The 18,956-nt window shown below is 36.6% G+C and overlaps 3 protein-coding genes and 1 long non-coding RNA gene across 8 annotated transcripts in view; 2 read left to right on the plus strand and 2 right to left on the minus strand.

The window, feature by feature from the left end:
- Neurl4 (neuralized E3 ubiquitin protein ligase 4) overlaps window positions 1–14,486 on the minus strand; it is a 117,197-nt gene extending 102,711 nt beyond the window's left edge. The window contains exons 1-2 of one of the 3 annotated variants that reach the window (XM_067787679.1): window positions 14,173–14,486; window positions 13,980–14,099 (exon numbers count right to left, since the gene is read on the minus strand). In XM_067787679.1, the coding sequence (XP_067643780.1) occupies window positions 13,980–14,039 (60 nt within the window). In that variant the 5' untranslated portion in view covers window positions 14,040–14,099; window positions 14,173–14,486. Of the gene's footprint in view, window positions 1–13,979; window positions 14,100–14,147 lie in introns of all 3 variants that reach the window. The other 2 variants (XM_067787676.1, XM_067787678.1) reach the window with 2 other exon arrangements.
- Window positions 1,219–4,714, plus strand: LOC137252253 (uncharacterized). 3 transcript variants are annotated; one of them, XR_010953486.1, is made up of 6 exons: window positions 1,219–1,534; window positions 1,600–1,737; window positions 1,803–1,904; window positions 1,976–2,151; window positions 2,703–2,805; window positions 4,304–4,714. XR_010953486.1 is itself a non-coding variant. In XM_067787699.1 (6 exons), the coding sequence occupies exons 1-5, from the start codon at window positions 1,494–1,496 to the stop codon at window positions 2,760–2,762; spliced, it is 546 nt and encodes a 181-aa protein (XP_067643800.1). In that variant the 5' UTR covers window positions 1,219–1,493; the 3' UTR covers window positions 2,763–2,805; window positions 4,304–4,714. The 3 variants fall into 3 exon arrangements, 2 of the variants coding, with proteins under 2 accessions (XP_067643800.1, XP_067643801.1); XM_067787699.1 differs by having other exon boundaries at window positions 2,674–2,805; XM_067787700.1 differs by lacking the exon at window positions 2,703–2,805.
- LOC137252254 (uncharacterized) lies at window positions 4,466–6,686 on the minus strand. The gene is made up of 3 exons (XR_010953487.1): window positions 5,945–6,686; window positions 5,503–5,884; window positions 4,466–5,439 (listed from the first exon to the last, which is right to left on the minus strand). It is a non-coding gene; the product is annotated as an uncharacterized lncRNA (long non-coding RNA).
- On the plus strand, window positions 7,245–11,517 carry LOC137252252 (titin homolog). The gene is made up of 4 exons (XM_067787698.1): window positions 7,245–8,066; window positions 10,739–10,879; window positions 10,947–11,189; window positions 11,250–11,517. The coding sequence occupies exons 1-4, from the start codon at window positions 7,851–7,853 to the stop codon at window positions 11,361–11,363; spliced, it is 714 nt and encodes a 237-aa protein (XP_067643799.1). The 5' UTR covers window positions 7,245–7,850; the 3' UTR covers window positions 11,364–11,517.
- Window positions 14,487–18,956: the final 4,470 nt, after the last annotated feature.

Genomic DNA, 18,956 nt, shown 5'->3' on the forward strand with positions numbered 1-18,956 from the left:
TACAATTGTATATGTGCTGTCCTAGTGATCGTACCAGTTCATGTATTAATAACTTAAATTACGATTTGTGTCAAATTGGTACGTGGGCTTCTATGAACGGCTTATGTCTTAACCCTAAGAAGTCGAAATATATAGTCATTCATAGAAGGTCACTAGATAAAAGTGGAATGAAAAATTTAATTTTAGACAACACTATTATAGAATACGTTGACACAGCAAAAAATCTAGGTGTAGTTTTTAACAAAACCTTGACATGGAAAGATCACATCTTCCGCACAGTGGGAAAAGTGTATGGGATGCTTCGTACACTCTGGCTTAGGGTTGGATTTTATATAAGGTGTCACGATTTTCAAACTTTTGCTGATTTGTAGGGGTAGAGGGACCCCTCTGACTTGATACGAAACATTTGTTTACGCTCTCAATTTTTCCGCTCTCACGAGGGATTTATCTCAAATTTGAGCTGGCAACAATCACAGATAAATCTCTCGCGCCAGCTGAAGTGGGTGCCAGAACAAAAAATGTGCCAGCTAAAATGAAAAACGGGCCAAAAATTTCGGTAAAATTTAGTTTGACCTGCAACTATAGAATAGCGTTCAAAAATTATGGGAAAAAGGATAAAAATACTTGTTTTAGTGTAAATATTATAAGTTCGAAGGCGGAGGGTAAATATTATTTCCCATTCAGAAGTTATCACTAAAAACAGGTTTTGTAAATATGAAGTCCCGATGCAACCAGTCCATTTTGATCACATAACCTGGAACGTCAGACATGTAGGATAAGCCCTATCCACTAAATAAAGTTAACTATTATGTCTTAGGTCCGATTTACTGAAATTTCAAAAGAATATATGGTTTTCACTTTGAATGCGTTACAATATTTGACTAATTAATTTAATCAAAATGTAAATTTTACTTAGATTTGTATATATTTGACTCTAGCTAGTCGTATTATTGTAAAATAAGTTTAAAGAAATGAATATCTTTCGGCTATCATTTTATTAAATGATTGAAACTATAATCGCCGAAATGTGTGTCTAAAATCCCCATATTCAGATCCATTCATTTTTGTTTGGAGTAGCATCATTGACATGGTACAATTACCAGGTAAAAGCATCAGAGTTGCATTTTACATGTTTTTTCATTCGAAGGTGGTCATAAAATGTCAAACTTTGTTTATGTTTACATTTTTCGTTTATTTACTTTTGATGTGAAAATTTTTTAATACGCAGTGGTTTTTAAATGTTTTGCAAATTTTTGTAAAGAAAGAAAACAGAATTTACTTGTGTTTTGTGCATATTTAAATATGGGAAAGTGTTGTTTGTGCAATATTAGAAGGGGAAAGCGGGTGTGAAGCTTTTCACAGTCCCGCAAGATCCAAGGAAGAGAAAAAATTGGGAAAAGGCTTGTGGCGTTAAGTTTCCGCAAAACGGCTTCATTTGCTCGCTCCAGTTTCAAGCCTCTGACCTAATTGTGGGAGCGCAAAGAGTAAATTTGATGCCCAACTCCACTCCGTCGCTATATTTACCGGCTTTTATGTAAGTATTCAGTTTCCCGATTGGTGCAAGATAAAAAATGAAATATAATTTTATTTATGACTTAGGAGTACTAATCAAGAGTTTGTTAAAAACGAAAGTTGTCTCGTCGTCCCCAACCGTGATTCCTACGGTGATCTACCAAAATTTCGGACAATACTTTCGCCGCTACAAAGTGAACCTTTCATCTCTAATATGAAAGAAAAGTAAGATAATATATGCAAGTTATTTGATAAAGTCCCTTCTACATGTTTGGTTTTTTTTGTTTAAGTGACACGTTTGGAGCGAAAAGCCAATACTTGGCACGGAAAAACTGCAGCACACAAACGGATATACATGATGTTCAACAAATAAGCTGTGAAACCCAGACGCAGTAAGTTCCCGTAGTTTATTCACTTTACATTTTAGTCTTTCTAATACCTCATATAAATTTAATTTATTTAGTGAAATATTACTCCAGTGTGCAATGGAATCAGAAATTACCCGCTTGAGGGTGGAAAATCTTAAGCTACGTGAGGAGAATGAAAAATTGAAAGGAAATATTGCCAACACGGCCATCGTAATGTCTGCCGTGGAGTCTGTTTTTACAGAAGGACAGATGCAGAAGATGTTGCTACGTGGTAAGTGTTTTCCGTTACCTTGTATTGTATATATACTAATTGGCATGCGTAGAACTTAGGAGTAAAGTACCATAGCTTTTATTTGTGCATAGAACTTGGGATTGGGCTTAAAACCATTTATGTATTCAACATTACAAATTAAAACAAAATAGTTCGCACCCAGTATTTATTGAAAGTTTTGATCAAAAAATATTTAAATATCATACCCCAAGATGATTAAAAACGTTCAAATTTAAAAGCATTTTCTGTTCGAAAATTAACGTATCGTCTAGAGAAAAATGTACCATAAATGTGATTATTCTTGAATAATCATTTATGATTCCTATTTCGAAACGCTTTTTATTCATATTTGATATCATTGTAAAATTGAGCTTTAATAGTTTTAGAGTAATATTTGACTGCTTTTCACAGTCATTTTCTGATCATATTCGTGAATATATTTCAATCGTTTTGGTTGAGATTTTTGAATCATTTTGGAATGCCATTATAATGCATTTATTCTTCATATCTCATTCAAAATAGGATACTACATAATAATCTTATTTCATCAGGGGAAGAAAGCATGCAAAAGTGAGCTAGTCGAACCACAGCTAACTCGCAAACAAACTTGACCGATATACACCTGCGACTGCGGGATGTTGAAGCCGTATCCAGGTATGTCCAGATAGTTTCACTTACCTGGGGTTCAAATAGCTCACAACCTATGTATTGTCCAATCATTATGTATTTTCTGGGAAGCTGAAGGAGAGAAATGGTTGGGGAAATCTTCGTTCACAAGCAGCATTACATTATTTTTGTCTTGAATAATGAATATCTTCTGCATAAATAATAAAATTTTTATATATTTTTTTTTAGCTTCATGAAAAAATATGTGTATGCGAAAAAAAAAAAGATTTTTAATGAAAAGTAAAATTTCAACAAGTATAAAATTCATTATTCAGTCAACATACATATTCATACAAGATTCAGAAAGCAGAATGAAAAATTATTATAAATTTTTGATCACCTAAAGTAAACACATTTGATTCAAATATGATTCCAAAATGTGATTGAAAAACTATATATACGAAAAACGGCCCTTATCAGGGCTACCACTAACCACCAAAGAGAAAAAATTGCGAATCAATTATACCTACGCAAAACGGCCCTTATCAGGGCCACCAAGAGAAAAATTTGATAGACAATTATGTTTTACATATTACTAGCAGACCCGGCAGACGTTTTTCTGCCCTAAATTTGGCCTATCTGCATACATTTTAATAAGCTTTTTCCGTCTAACTCTGCCCTACCCCTCTACACTTTTTCCTAATCTTTTTATTCACTCCTCCCTCCGTCTTTTTCCCTTTATCTCCATCTTCGACTCATTCTATCTCTTTCTCAGTCTCCTCTATTTTCTCAAGTTTTTCTCCTTCTTCTTCATCTCTTATTGCCAGTCCCAGAGGGTGGTATGTATTTTGTTCCAGTTCCATTCCGAGTCTCAGTCCCAGTCCCACTCCGAGTCTCAGTCTCAGTCCCAGTCCTAGTCCTAATCCCAGTCCCAGTCCGTCTCTGGTATACTTCCATCGTAATACTAATATAGTCAAATTTATATACGAAATGTCAGGCAAATAGAATAGAACGTATGTAAATAGGTATGTGGGTATTATTAATTCTTGTCTTTATTTCGGCTTCGCATGCATATTTATCAGTTCTGCTAGGTTGATGCGACTCCGAATATAACAATGAACTTTAGAGCTCTCAACAACAGCTTTCATTTGATATCCATAATACACACACATTTTAGGGGTACCCGGGTCCACGTTTTGGCCTATATCTCGAAAGCCTAGTCACCCAGGGGTATGAAAATTATCCTGTACTATAGCACTCATCAACAGCTTTCATTTGATATCCATATTGTATAAACACATTCTAGGGATACCCGGGTCCACGTTTTGTTCTCAAGACCCTAGGCACGTAGCGAAAAAAAGGTAGACGTTGGCCGATTCTCAGACCTACCCAATACGATCACAAAATTTCATGAGAATCGGTTCAGCCGTTTCGGAGGAGTTAAGCCTCTAAAACCGTGACAGAAGAATTTTATATATTAGATAAATTTACTTTTGGATTATTTATATCCTTATTATTATATTATTAAAATTATGGTTATTTTCAGGGCAATACATAGAAAAAAGGGAATGACAAGAAACCAAAACCGGAGTATAACCGATACGGAAACACTCAAAACCGAACTTTTGCCATAGCAGGTAACGATACCAGATCCGGCCTAAAACCTAAATTGATACAAAAGCCTCCTGGTTGTTAGAGCAAAGACGAATTTAATTTGTTGTGAAAATTTCATATTTCGCAGTTTTTTCAAACATTTTACGAATTAATACATTAAACATTCTTTCTGTGAAATGAAATTGTGATATTTTAAATTTATTGTGAAATCAAAAAGTATGTAAACATATTAATAACAAATATCAATCTAATGTTTACACGGAAATGAGTTTTACACTCAGAAAAACATTTTGTGAGGAAGCTTCGAATTAATTACACAAACAAAAAATAATTGAAAGAAAAACATGCCCTACTACATAGTAAGCTTGCATTTTCATTAATCTTCATACTAGGTACAATTTCATGTTTTCCATCGCATCAGCAATTTTATGGCTTTACACCAGCATTATAATTCCTTTCGTCATGAGCGGTAGGCGTTTCAGTAGTGTTGTCCTCAATTTGCTTTTCCAAATTTGTCATTTCACTGCTTGTATTAGTTGCATTTGGAACTTCTTCAGCCATCTTCACGTTAACCAAAGAACGTTTGGTAGTAGTGCAGTTTGGGGGCCCAACCCTAAAGTTGGGCCAAGATTTTTGAGTGAGGTATCAAAAGACGCGTATTAATCTCGAGAACAATAATCCGAAGGCGGAAAAGAAAAATTGTATCTCTGTCCGGAGATATTTGCAGTTGAAGTTGGCGATTTGCATATGGTTGTTGTTCTGTTGTACCCACAAAAAAAATTGTGCATCACCGTGGCGGTTTTTCGTTATTATCTTTTGAACGGGTAAAAAAAGTTAACTTCCGCTTTCAGATTATTGATCTAGACGTGAATACGCGTCTTTTGATTCCTCACTCAAAAAAAAGGACAAATTTTAGGGTGGGGCCCCTAAACTGCACAATTACCGAACGTTTTTTATTATCTTTTTTTCACTATCTTCCTCAACGCGATTTCGCAGCCTTTTTAGGGGTTTTCTTTTACGTTAATGAACTGATTTTGTCTTACTGACGTCCGTTATAGTGGAATGCTCCTGTAAAACCAAAATGAATATTATCTTTTTTTATTATTTATGCAATTTTGTGTTACAACTCACTTTAAAAGGTATTTCTTCTTTTGTTTTGCCACCAATTTCACCAGCGCATTTAACAGCACCACATAAACAAACTTTTATCTCATTACCAAACAGATCATCCCAATGATAATTGAAGGTAAGCTCTGTGTCCTACAAAATAAATTTGCCTGGTTACGTGTACGTCTCGTAGTCGTTGCATCAGTCAAAAGTTCACTATCGCTACAGCCTATATCTGGACTTGTAGTATATATAAGCAATTCGCGGCGCCGTGTACTTCTTTTTTGAAGTCCCCCATCACTTTCGCTACCGTTATATGCAGCACCAGTTCCTGTTGGCGGTGTTGTAAATCCAATATATTTTGGGCTTAAATCCGAATACAATTCGGCCAGTAGGTCACGTTTTCCTTAAAAACCAAAACAAATATCAGAAAGATAACTACAAATTGTTAAGGCAAATAGCCTACATGCAGCACCAAATCAGTACAGGTACATTAGCACTACGTATACCACGCTCTTGTCCAGATCCACTCTGTATATAAAGTGCCCAAATACCCTTTGGACCATATAATTTATGGCCAAATATTGACATTAAATCAATGTTAATTGTATTAATTGGAATTTTGCCAACTGCGTGTGCTGCGTCGGTGTGAAAGAATATATTTCGTGAGCGGCAAAGATTCTTCTTTATGTTGTTGACAAAAATTACAAATGACATTTCTTCTTCCATCACTTTTGACAACAAAAATTGAAAGACCGATTGACAGTTTATGTTCCAGCGGCAACAACAAAATACACGGGAGGGTTGCATTTTTGCTAATGCTTCTACCTGGTAATTGTACCATGCATCATTGACAAATGTTATAAAAAATGTGCATTTTGACAGCGCTCTCTCGAAACAAAGAGTTGCAAATCTGTTCATCAATGCTAAAAGTCACAAAATTATCATCCGCAACGTCATCATTGTCCGCAACTCTAGGAAACTCTTAGTTTATAAAATATAAGCTTTTTAATTTCCAAATTTAGTAAAATTTCAACTGAAGTCCTGCACTTAAAATTCGGGTCACACATGTAGATAGCGGTATCAAAAGACGCACATTTGCGTCAAGATTCAGAATCCGAAAGCAGAAACTACATTTTTTATCTCGTTTAAAAGTTATTCGCGGAAAACCCGTCGGTACTATTGTCGCTTTTTTCGTTGTTGCAATTAAACAAATGACGGTGGTGAATAGTGTTGCCAGCTCCGCAACAATATCTTTTTATCTTGGTAGAACATTATAAGGTGGTGGCACGTCGACATAAATTCAAACAAACATACACTCTTTATGTATTTTGTTTTTGTAAAACACTTTTAATAATTGTAGTCTAATATTATTTGGGGTGCTGCGCAGAAGGGTGTACTACACAGAAGGACACACCACACACCCGGACTTGGCATGGCGTAGCCCAGGGTTATTTTTTATAAGCGCGGCCGAAGGCCGCCTATGCAGAAAGGTGTTCTACGCAGAATTACCATTGGAATCAGCATACAAATCTCTATAAAGTCCAATTTTTTATTTTTTTTGACAAATGTATGTATTCTGCACTTGTTCCAATTAAATACATTAGTTTCAAATTATTCAGAGAATTACGAAACAAAATACATTGGTAGTGTATGTTTGTTTGCATTTATGTCGACGTGTCACCACCTTATAATCTTCTACCAAGTTAAAAAGATATTGTTGCGGAGCTGGCAACACTATTCACCACCTTCATTTGTTTTCGTTTGTTTAATTGCAACAACGAAAAAAGCGACAATAGTTCCGATGGGTTTTCCGCGAATAACTTTTAAACGAGAAAAAAATGTAGCTTCTGCTTTCGGACGCAGTACGCGTCTTTTGATATCGCTATTGACATGTGCGAGCCGAATTTTAAGTGCAGGACTTAAGTTGAAATTTTACTAAATTTGGAAATTAAAAGGCTTATATTTCATAAACTAAGAGTTTCCTAGAGTTGCGGATTATAATTTTGTGATTTTTAGGACCCCCGCCACCCCTCGAAAAAAAGAAAAGGTGGAAAATCGTGGCACCTTATTCTAAATATTCCCCGTATTTCAACCCGTTAAAATAACTAAAAAATTCGTTTGTCCATGGTAGAACACAAACACGTAGATTTTGGAAATCTGAACACGGTATTTGAGATGAGCCTACCTTATAGTTGGATCATGCTTTAATCGAAACTGTTTATGGCAACTCTTAACGCAATACGAACAGTACAAAAGAGAATACTAAACCAAAATAACCGTACGATCAGCATTATAAACAAACTGGAGTTTATGTTCCAAAGTATTAGAATAAAGTTTGCTTAATATATTATTGCTCATATGCCTTTAGAATGTCGAGTTTCAGCCAATCTGTAGCAAAAAGAAGCCGGGCGTCAGCAAACCAACTAAGTAAGATGGTGGACTTATTATCGGCGAATCCTGGTTTAGCGACGGGAGAATTTGCAAAACTCCATGGCAAGTTGAAATACAGGATAAAATGGAAGGAGATTGCCGAACAATTGAATGCTGCCGGAGGAACAGAAAAGTCTGTAGACCAATGGCTTAAAGTAAGTGCATGTAATTATAAACTTAACTTTGGTAATAGTCTAGTTGAGGGGTCGACTGCTAATACGCTACCAAAAATATCGGGAGAGGTGTCAAACGACGCGTATTGTTATCAGTATTAATAATCCGAAGGCGGAAAATAAAAATATTAACTCGTTCAAAAGATATTAACGACCCGCGGTAGGTATGCCTGTCGTAAGAGGCGACTAAAATACCGGATTGGCCTGAAGGTTTAATGTGGCTACCGCCACGGTGATGCACAATTTTTTTTGTGGGTTCGAACACAACAACAACCACATGGAAATCGCCAACTTCAACTGCAAATATCTCCGGACAGAGATAAAATTTAACTTTTTGGTCATCATTTACAACAGGAATCGGCTGCTAATACATGTGCGAAAATGGGTAATCCTTTTCAAGTCGCAAGTGCTAAAACGCGTTCAAAAGTATAGGAAGGTGCCAAAAACGCGCTTTGGACCCATGACAACGAATTTGAAGCCGGAAAATAAAAATTTTTATTTCTGTAAAAATAAATATTTCAAAAAAACTGAAAAATGAACCGAGCTGCGCCAAAACGGTGGGCGTGGTCCATAGCGGTTTTGCTTAAAACACTTCGGTATTTACGCCCTTCATCCGCGCTTATAAAAAGGTACCATTGTTGGCTCCAACATCGGCCCGAAATTCAAAATTACGTCCGTAGCATTCTTTGGAAATTTCTCTAGCCAGAAATAAAAGTTTTCTTTCAGATTCGGGGTGACCCCAAGTTCCTCATGGACGTAGTGATAGGGGGCGGTATAGCCTAGAGACACTCATGCTGATTTATGTATGTATCACGCGATTAATCAGTACCAGTGATACCACATATTGTAAAAAGATTTCGACAAACGGCTACTTAATTTCAATCAATGTAAAAGTAGGTCCCAGCCATTAAAAACTAAGATTTGTTCGTGGCTGCGGTCCTGGCAAATAACATTTTTGGTAGTCGAGGCTCTGGCTTTCCCAAGCTCCTCACGGAAGGAGGGTGGATGGTGGTCATGTTAAATTATCCCTGCGATGAATGGAACATTAGCTTATTGATGCTATTTTCCGGAACGTACCGGATCAATATCCTGCAAATAAAAAAACATCACAATTCTTTCTGGAAGTCTCCTTATCGCTACAAGAAGTAGAAAATTATTCAGAAATGTGTTTTGCGCGCAAATAATTTGGTGGGCCCATGCAGGTTGTATTTATTGTATGTATGTATTTATTTGAAAATTTGTTCCTAGCACAACAATTTTGACAAATTATTTAACAGTGCTAGTCATGAATATCATGAGCTAATAAAATTGAACATTTATAATAATAATAAAGTAGATTAATCAAATTAAATTAAATATAACGGATAATAGTGAAATATTTATGTATGTAAATGTAAATCTTAAAACTAAAGAAAAGTAATTAATAAATATTAAAAGACAGCAGTAGTGATGATAACCTTTGACTGGTTATAGATCGAATAGTATTTAACAAATAAAGGAAGAAGACACAGAGAAAGGAAAAGGACTTAGAAATGAACATTTTAACAACAACAATTTGAGATCCAGTTTAAGAGTCGTTAAAAAATGATGTTAGCTCTTTTTTGCAGTGCAGAGCATTACTTAAGAGTCGAAGACTTGTAGGTAGGGAGTTCCAAAGACGTATTGCAGTAACAAAGAATTGGCGCTAAGAGGTTAGCGTGCGGTATCTAATGTGCTTAAGAAGAAGCACCGATCTTGATGATTCAGAAAAATAAGCTTACGATATAGATAGTCAGGTTCCTTCGTGTGTATCAATTTATGGAGGAAGAACAGTGTTTTGACTTTGAAAAGATTTTCGAAAGAAATGTTTAGAAACCTTTCAGCATGTTGCGATACGTGGTCAAGTCTTTTCAACCCATAAACATATCTGGCAATGTTGTTGTAAACAACATTTAGTTTGTTCTTGCACAGATAGTCACAGTTTGAGTAAATCACACAACCATGGAGTAGCGTAGGTATTAAGTACGCTTTAGCCAGAAGTAGTCTTATGTGCAAAGGCGTGAAATACTGTGTTAACCATAGTGTACGAAGCATTCCATACACTTTTCCAACCGTTCTAAAAATATGGTCTTTCCATGTCAATGTTTTGTTAAAAATTACACCTAAGTTTTTCGCCGTATCTACGTATTCTATAACGGAATTTTCGAACACTACATTCTCTGAATCATTAGTAGGAAAAAACCCTCTATGAATAACAATACATTTTGACTTATTCGGGTTTATACATAAGCCATTCATATTAGACAATGAAAATATTTGATTCAAATCGTGGTTTAAGTTACTTATGCACAAGCTAGTTTGATCACGAAGACAACACGGATATTTGTATGTATGTATGTACAGTTAATAATGCAGAAATGTGTTCTGCGCAAAATTAATATGGATTTCACCCCAGTTTTCGAAGCGGTTCAGGACAGTTTTTCTTTTTGTGAATAGCTTTCGATAGAAGCAAAATTTGTATTTCCCTCTTCCGGCTGTTTATGCAGAGACGTGTTGTGTGACACCTCGTCCGACATTTTAGAACGTGTGTTAACTGTCGGTCTCTGTTGTAAATTATTACGAAATATACTTACACATATAACTATTCTTTTTGTTTATCCATCGTTTTTACAAAGGTTTGGCGGGACTTGAAAAGCCGCACTAAGAGAGGGTCCGGCCATATTCGGTCTAAAAGAACTTGCCTGACAGACATAGAATGTAGGGTAGTAGCTCTGCTTCATGGGAATTATGCCGATGAAAAAACTTTTGACGAAGATGTAACGTATATATGATAAAATTAATTTAACACAAATACGAAAAGTTAAACGTTTTGAAAATTTTAAGGAAATGCTATTAGAGAGTGAAGATGCGTCTATTTCACGCTGGGAGGTGGATCTAGAGGGTGCGGAAGAGCGGAGTGAATATCAAACTTCATCTATATCAGAAGAAGAATTCAAGGTGCAGGATAGTGTGCCAAATACATTTACACAGCCACCGGATAAGAACATCGAGCAAGATCTGATGAAAACATCAGATTCAAATGACAGGTTTTTAAAGATTATCCAACAACAGAGCGATACTTTACGGGTACTTCCTTTGAAAATATGTTAAGGGTTTATTGTTTAACATAATCATTCCTGTTATTAGATTCTTGCTGAAAGCAGTGCATCAAATGCTCAAGCAATTCAGTCAGTTGCTGAGGCCACCCGTTCGATAGCAGAGGTCACTAAGTCGCTATTTGTACAAAGGAAAATAGTTTAAACTAATAACAGAATTATCTTTCATAATAAGAAGTTTGTAGATTTTACAAATAAGTTTTTATTTTTAAAGATGATTACAATTATACAAATACATTTCACATATATTTATATGCACCTATATAATAAATATTTTAAATAAATTTACTTAGGCTAAACGATGAATTATTATTTATCTATGAGCTCATCAATGAAATTATTACTTAGTGGTTTGAGATAATTTTAGTATAGTTGAAAAACTACTACAGTTGAAGTTGTACCCGATCAAATTTGTTTAGAATGGCAGTATCCGAAAATTATTTGGTGAAGAAAGATTCTCATTAGTGTCGAATCCGATCTTTTCAAAAGAGCTTGGTTTGCTTTTCACTATGGCAGCGAGAATGTCTGAGCTAAGGTGCACTTGGCCCTCGAGTATGCGTGTTCCGGCCACCAACCAGTAATTACACCACTATTGCTAAATTGCATTGATAGTAAGTTGTTTATACTGAATTTGATCAAGAGAAAAGCGTTCGATCTTTCTTTTACAACATTCTTGAAAGTATTTTAGCAATTCAATTAACATGAGGTTATTGTAAAAACTTCTATAGACTGCATATAGACACATGGCATATGTGGCAGATAGCATTTTGATAGTAATACTATCTGCCCACAGTACATGTTTGGAACACACCCAGAGTGAGATGTAAAAAACAGAAGGCACTGCGCTTGAAGCTTTTTACTATGAAGAGACCGTCTCTTGGAATATCCGAGACTGTGAGCTAATGTTAATCGCAAAATTTCTTGGTAATAGTCTAGTTGAGGGGTCCACTGCTAATACGCGTCAAAATATCGAGAGAGGTCTCAAACGACGCGTCTTGACATCAGTATTAATAATCCGAAGGCGGAAAATAAAAATTTTAACGCGTTCAAAAGATATTAACGAAAAACCGAAAAAAGACCCGCGGGTACCTCCGAAACCGGGGGTCGGATCCATAGTATTTTTGCGCAGAACACCTTTCTGCGTTGGCGGCCTTCGGCCGCGCTTATAAAAAATAACCCTGGGCTACGCCATGCCAAGTCCGGGTGTGTGGTATAACCGTGGCTACCGCCACGGTGATGGACAATTTTTTTTGGGGGTATAAACCTAATAACAACCACATGGAAATCGCCAACTTCAACTGAAAATATCTCCGGACCGAGATAAAATTTTTCTTTTCCGCCATCGGATTATTGTTCTCGAGATTAATACGCGTCTTTTGACACCTCCCTCGATATTTTTGGTAGCGTATTAGCAGTCGACCCCTCAACTAGACTATTACCAATTTCTTTAATTTGGAGTTCACGGAGCTAACCAAATATTGAATACGAAGCTAGTCAATTCGTATTATAATTCCAGTTGCTGTAGTGTGTTGCTCGGTAACATACATTTGCAAAAAATCTTAACTCCTTCAGCACCTAACAAAAGAAAATAAAAATTAATTATGCTATGTAGGTATGTAATTCTAAATTTTGTTATTTACCTGCGTACTACATTTTGTATTAAGCATATTCCATCAAAGAAAAATCAAAATCCGTACTGCGATACATACAATAGCTATCATCCGGTGACAAAATCCTGAGCCAGACAACTAATTTTGCATGTAAATGCAACAACAACGATTTGAGCCAGATAAATCCAGATAGAAGTCTGGTTCAATTTGTGAGCCAGATAATTTGTTAATTACTTCTTTTAAGGTTGGAAACGCGGCCTTTAATATACCTACTTTCTCAAAAATAGATGTCGCTGCTTAGCCTTTCGCCGTATGAGTTAAATGAAAAACAGCGGCCACATCTGCCTATCACAATTCACGTGTGCGAAAATTTCACGACATCTGCTTCTCAAGTCTCTCAATAATCCAGAGCATTTGAGAATTGAGCCATAGTGTACAAGTACAAGTGTGTTGACTTATCTGTCAAGCATTCTGTCAGGCACTCGCTGGATTCGGAATGACAGCGAATTCAAAATGGATACCTTTACCGAATGCGCCGAATGATTGAAAAATTGAAAAAGTCGATACGATTGGTAGTCAAAAATGTTGTCGTTGAGACCAAAAATGCGACTCTAGACCTGAGATTTCCATCAGGTGAGCGAGGCTGTTTGTAGTTTTGACGTTTATCGCTTAGTGAACACACTTGTATAGGTACACTATGAATTGAGCGTGAGACGGAGCTGTAAAACACACTGAAAGACGGCAAACATTGTAAATTTTACCAAGTAGCGCAACTAACAGGTGATCGGTGAAAATTCGCACATTCACACGCACAGTTCTCGACTCAGTTTCAAAACAAAACTTTAGATTATTTAATTCAAGTTTTAAAGTGAGATAATCCTTACAAATTTATGTATACAGAATATATATGGCGTTTTTTTGTTATTAAAATAATAGTTTTATTTATATTATCATTTTTTTTTTAACTTTGGAAAATCTCCGAACACCATTCCTTCATTATATGACATTCGACTGCCTAGTCCACTGCCTTCCACTCTATTCGCAACATAACCTCTACTTAAGCTGCCAAACTATATAGTAAACAATGACGGCAAATGACTAAAATTACAAGTAGGATATGTAGCAGCACGCACATACACATCTACGCTCACCTGATAAAATGCTTGTTCTTGTTCGTTTTTTGTGTGGATGCTTGTTGTTGTTGTGTGCATGCTATTTGGCACTGTTGTGCTTCTTAGGTCCAAGAAGAGTGTACTAGCTGCTAACGAAAACTGTGTAAAATTTTTATTGCAAAATTACAAAGAAATATCCTTATTTACTTTCAAATTGATGAAATTGTCATACTTTATTACCGGGGACGATTGCTAAAACACGACCAAAACCATCGCGAGTCGCGTTTTTGCCTCGCTTCCAATAATTCGAATACTTTTTCGCGTTTGAACTATTGATAACAGGACAAAACGCGTCTTTTTATTTCTCTTTCCACATTTTTGGACGGGTTATTGCAGTCGACCTCGGTTTCAAACTGTTTTTCGCGGAGAACTTTTGAACGGGTAGAAAATCTTAGTACTCGTGTTTGTATTCTTAATGCTGGAATAACTGCGCGTCCTCAGATACCCCAATTCAAGAATTTTGTATAATTTTCTGTAGGACGCATATAGGTGCAATACATTTTCATACTAAATTCGTAAAAAAAATTTACCTTCACCGCAACCCATATCTTATATTCCGCTCCTTTTTTTGTTTCCCTGCGTAGCTTTCCACGACAGCAACCCCGGTAATTTTAACACCCCTGCAAAATCGCGAGTACTCCATGCATGCATGTATGGAGTACTCGCTATGGACCAACGGAGTACTCTAAAATTAACCACACCATAGAAAAAATATGGTCCAATTAACATTGCAATGTCCTAGGACCGGACCATATACTCCAGCTCCGCATTACATCAGAGTAATCCATGGAGTACCCACAGTCCAATAAACATCGTGTAGTGATTACAATCGTTAAAAACGAGCAATGATCGGCTTACAACATGTTCGTGTAGAAACATGAGCTGGTCCATCGCTTCATTACAGTGGAGTATAATGGTAAGTACTCTAGTGGACCACATGATCCAACGATTTTTGCAGGGACTTCGTTCAGTGTCAAACGCATGTTCCACTGAGTTCCACACTAGTTTGACACTGACCGAAGTGTCAAACGGCAGTGTGTTAGAAAGAGAAAGGAATTCTTTCCTTCCCATACATATCATACTTGTAAACCTGTACTCATGACGGAACGATGGTAGCATGGTGACATACCATAGCGGAACGATACAAGTTGGCAGCACATACCTACAAACATAAATAAAAATTTCATGTACTTTGCTTTTGTAAATTACCCAAAAATCAACACAATAGAGTTGGCAAATTTCCGTGTACCTGTGATTTTTTCACAGCTACTGAAATATCACAGTACACTTGTGCGACAGCTTACAAGGAATATTCGTGACTGATTGCCTGCGACAGCATTTATTTCCCGTTGCCAAAAAATTAAGCAGAGTTTATTATTCGCAAAACAATCCGCAGGGGAAAATATAAAACTGAGGTAATTCTATATGACAGCATGACACTGCTAATACGCGTCCAAAAATATCCAGAGGCGTATTGACCTCGAAAACCTCGAAAATAAAAATTTTAACTCGTTCAAAAAATATTAGCGAAAAACTTCGAAAAATATCGGGGGAGATGTCAAAAGACGCGTTTTGATCCCAAGACACAAATCCGAAAGCGGAAATTCCAAATTTTGTTTCTGTCAAAATATATTTCCAAAAGACCGCAAAGTGGCCCAGGAGCGCTCCGAAACCGGGGGTGCAATCCATAGTATTTTTGCGCAGAACTCATTTCTGCATTGGCGGCCTTCGGCCGCGCTTATAAAAATTACCCTGGGTGGATCCAACATGGTTTGGAGACAAATCTATATCTAAAGTTTAATCGTGGCAACCCTGGTGTGTGAAAGCTAAAATAATTTGTGCTCCACCCTAAATTTTCAAATTCATTGTTTATTGTGAGTCTTAATTCTTAGAATCTGCTTCTAAACATTAACAAACGTGGAAAATAAAATCCTCTGTCTAGGTGATCTCCAATTCAACTTTACTAACTTGGCAGTATATTGCGATTGGTGCTCCAGCTTTGTTGTTGTCAGTCGACTTGATTTTTTTGCCACCTTCATCAACTGTGTATCTTTCCGCCAAAAGTTTTATAGTCACTGAAGTTTGTTTCTGCTTCAAGCTTTGTTTTGTGGTTTGCGTCTATATAACAATCTAAGCTGCGTTAGAGCTGCCACTAAGTTTCTTCGAGCATTATTTTTGGGCCGTTTTTTTCCGAACACCATGGGTCCATGGTAAGCGTCGTGGTGACGACCTTAATAACGAGGTTGATGGCGCCAAAAAGGTGCAACGGATCAGCGGCTTCTCTCCTAGTTTAATGCAAAGCATGGATCAGCGATTTGCTAAGTTCAACGATCTGATTGTTAAGCAAATTTTTGGACTCGGAAAAAAGGCTCATTGAATTCGTATGCAAAAAACTAGAAGACAAATTTGTGGTGCTGAAGAAAGAGGTCAGTGAGCTTGATGCAAGAGTTACTCAGCTGGAGAGCTTGTTCGAGCGCGTTGGTTATCTCGAAGAGGAAGTAAAAACACTCAAAAACAATGCGTCAAAGCAAGAGAGCCATATTGCCGCAAGTGAAGTCCGTGTACACGGAATTCCCTTTAAGGAAGGAGGAAACTTAACATGTGCCTTTCATTACCTCTGTTCCACTCTTAGATTGCAACCAATTCCTATAATGAGCATTTTTCGGCTACGGAAACTAGACAACAGCGTGACAGATCCGGCCGTAATAATCAAATTTCAGTCGCCGACAGACAGAAACAAATTGCTAAAAAGTATAGGCACCTTTAGGAGCCAAAACAATCCAAACATCAAGGGTCTGCAATTAGTTTATGTAGGCATAAATTCAAATGTAGCGATTTATGTAAATGCTTCGCTGTCCAGGCAAAACTATGCGATCTTCAAGGCAGCGATGCGTCTAAAGAAGAAAAGGAAGGTAGTAGCGTTTTTTTCTAAGGGTCTGATACATATCAAACGAACAGCCAACGCCAGCCCTGAAGCAATACATAGCTTAGATTTTCTAGAGCGTCTTGAGAATTCCGGCGAAGAAAGCGCTAGTTCCTTTCGAGATGATGATGCGCCAACGAATAATGATCAATAAATTAGTTTCTATGTATTGTATATTACTTAAGTTCTTGCGTCTCTTCGTTTCCGTCTTTATCTCTCCCTATCGTACTTGTGAACATTCATCTATGTTGTTTTTATTGTTACGCATCGCAGAGCATTTTTTATATCCCATAGATAGTGATGGTCCTAGACTATAGGTTGTCTAGTTCCAAAGACTGTGAACATACGGCGAATTGCGTGCGAACGGACGTGTATTTGGAGCTCGTAAATAGAATACACATTATAAAGTATGTGTGCTTTGATAAGCACTAAAAATTGGTGAAACTAGCAAAGTAGTGACAGGTGATGTACCAGCATTAATAAAGTGTCTTTCTTTGAGATTCAATTATATTTAATTTAAATAAAAAGGTGAAAATATATTTTGCTTGTGCAGTTTTGTGTAACTGTTAAGCAGAAAATGGAAGAGTGCGGGAAATGTCGCAAAAAAATAAGAGGATAAACAGGTGTAAGATGTGAGGGTGTGTGTGGTAGGGTTTACCATAAAAACATTGCGTGTGCATCTATCGATGATTATGGCCTTAATTGTTTGCAAGGTTGTAAACTTTTAAGATTTATTTGTGATGATTGCATTACTTATGTTTCCAATGTTAATGAGGCTTTAAGGGAAATCTTGGCTATTTCAGAGGTAAACAAAGTAAATTTGAAAGAGCAAAAAAGCGACATTGAAAAAATGTTGAGTGAGCATAAAAGGGAAATAAGCGCTTCCATAACTCACAACGAAAGAGAGATGAAAATAATAGTGAAAAAATCTATAAGGTGAACTCAGAAAAACTAGAGGTAATGAAAAAAATAGAATGCTTGTGCTTAGAAAATAAGGATAAACTAAGTAAAGTTAGTATACCGAATGAGGAGTTCACTAAGCAAAAGGATGAAATTATTAGTGAAGTTAAAAAGGTTGCTAATATCCCTAATGAGGCATTAATAAACAGAAAGAGGAAATTATAAAAGAGGTTAAGAAGGCTGCAAATCAGAATAAAGGTGTTGATGGTGGAAATGTTTCTACATATGCCACTGTTACAAAAGGCATCCCTCCAATTGTTATTACCCTGCAAAAATCGTTGGATCATGTGGTCCACTAGAGTACTTACCATTATACTCCACTGTAATGCAGCGATGGACCAGCTCATGTTTCTACACGAACATGTTGTAAGCCGATCATTGCTCGTTTTTAACGATTGTAATCACTACAGGATGTGTATTGGACTGTGGGTACTCCATGGATTACTCTGATGTAATGCGGAGCTGGAGTATATGGCCCGGTCCTAGGACATTGCAATGTTAATTGGACCATATTTTTTCTATGAAGTGTGGTTAATTTTGGAGTACTTGGTTGGTCCATAGCGAGTACTCCATACATGCATGCATGGAGTAGTCGCGATTTTTGCAGGGTAAGCCCAAAGTGAAACAAGCCATTGAGAAAACAAAAACGGATTTAAACAAAATAGATCCATCCCATTTAAATATAGGAAGGGTACAAAACAAAAATAATGGCACGATAATTATAAGCGCTAATACAGCAGGCGACAAGGACAAAATTAGAGATACGCTAACAGAAAAGTTGGATAAAAATGTATATAATATAGCTGAGCCAAAAGTGTATTTTCCTAGAGTTGTGGTAGCTAATATTAGTGCAGAACATACCGAGAGCGAAATAGTTAGCCGGATCCTTGCGCAGAACGATACACTGAGGGAAGCTAAAATGAAATGTATTACAATTAAACGCGCTAAAAAAGAAAATAGAGGACAATATGTTAATGCAGTTATAGAAATAGAGCATAAATATTATGAGGCCATCCTGAGACATAAGAAAATTAATGGTGGATGGGATCGCTGTCCAGTTTATGGCGGTCAAA

The sequence above is a fragment of the Eurosta solidaginis genome, chromosome 5 (assembly GCF_040869045.1).
Source record: "Eurosta solidaginis isolate ZX-2024a chromosome 5, ASM4086904v1, whole genome shotgun sequence".
Taxonomy (NCBI): domain Eukaryota; kingdom Metazoa; phylum Arthropoda; class Insecta; order Diptera; family Tephritidae; genus Eurosta; species Eurosta solidaginis.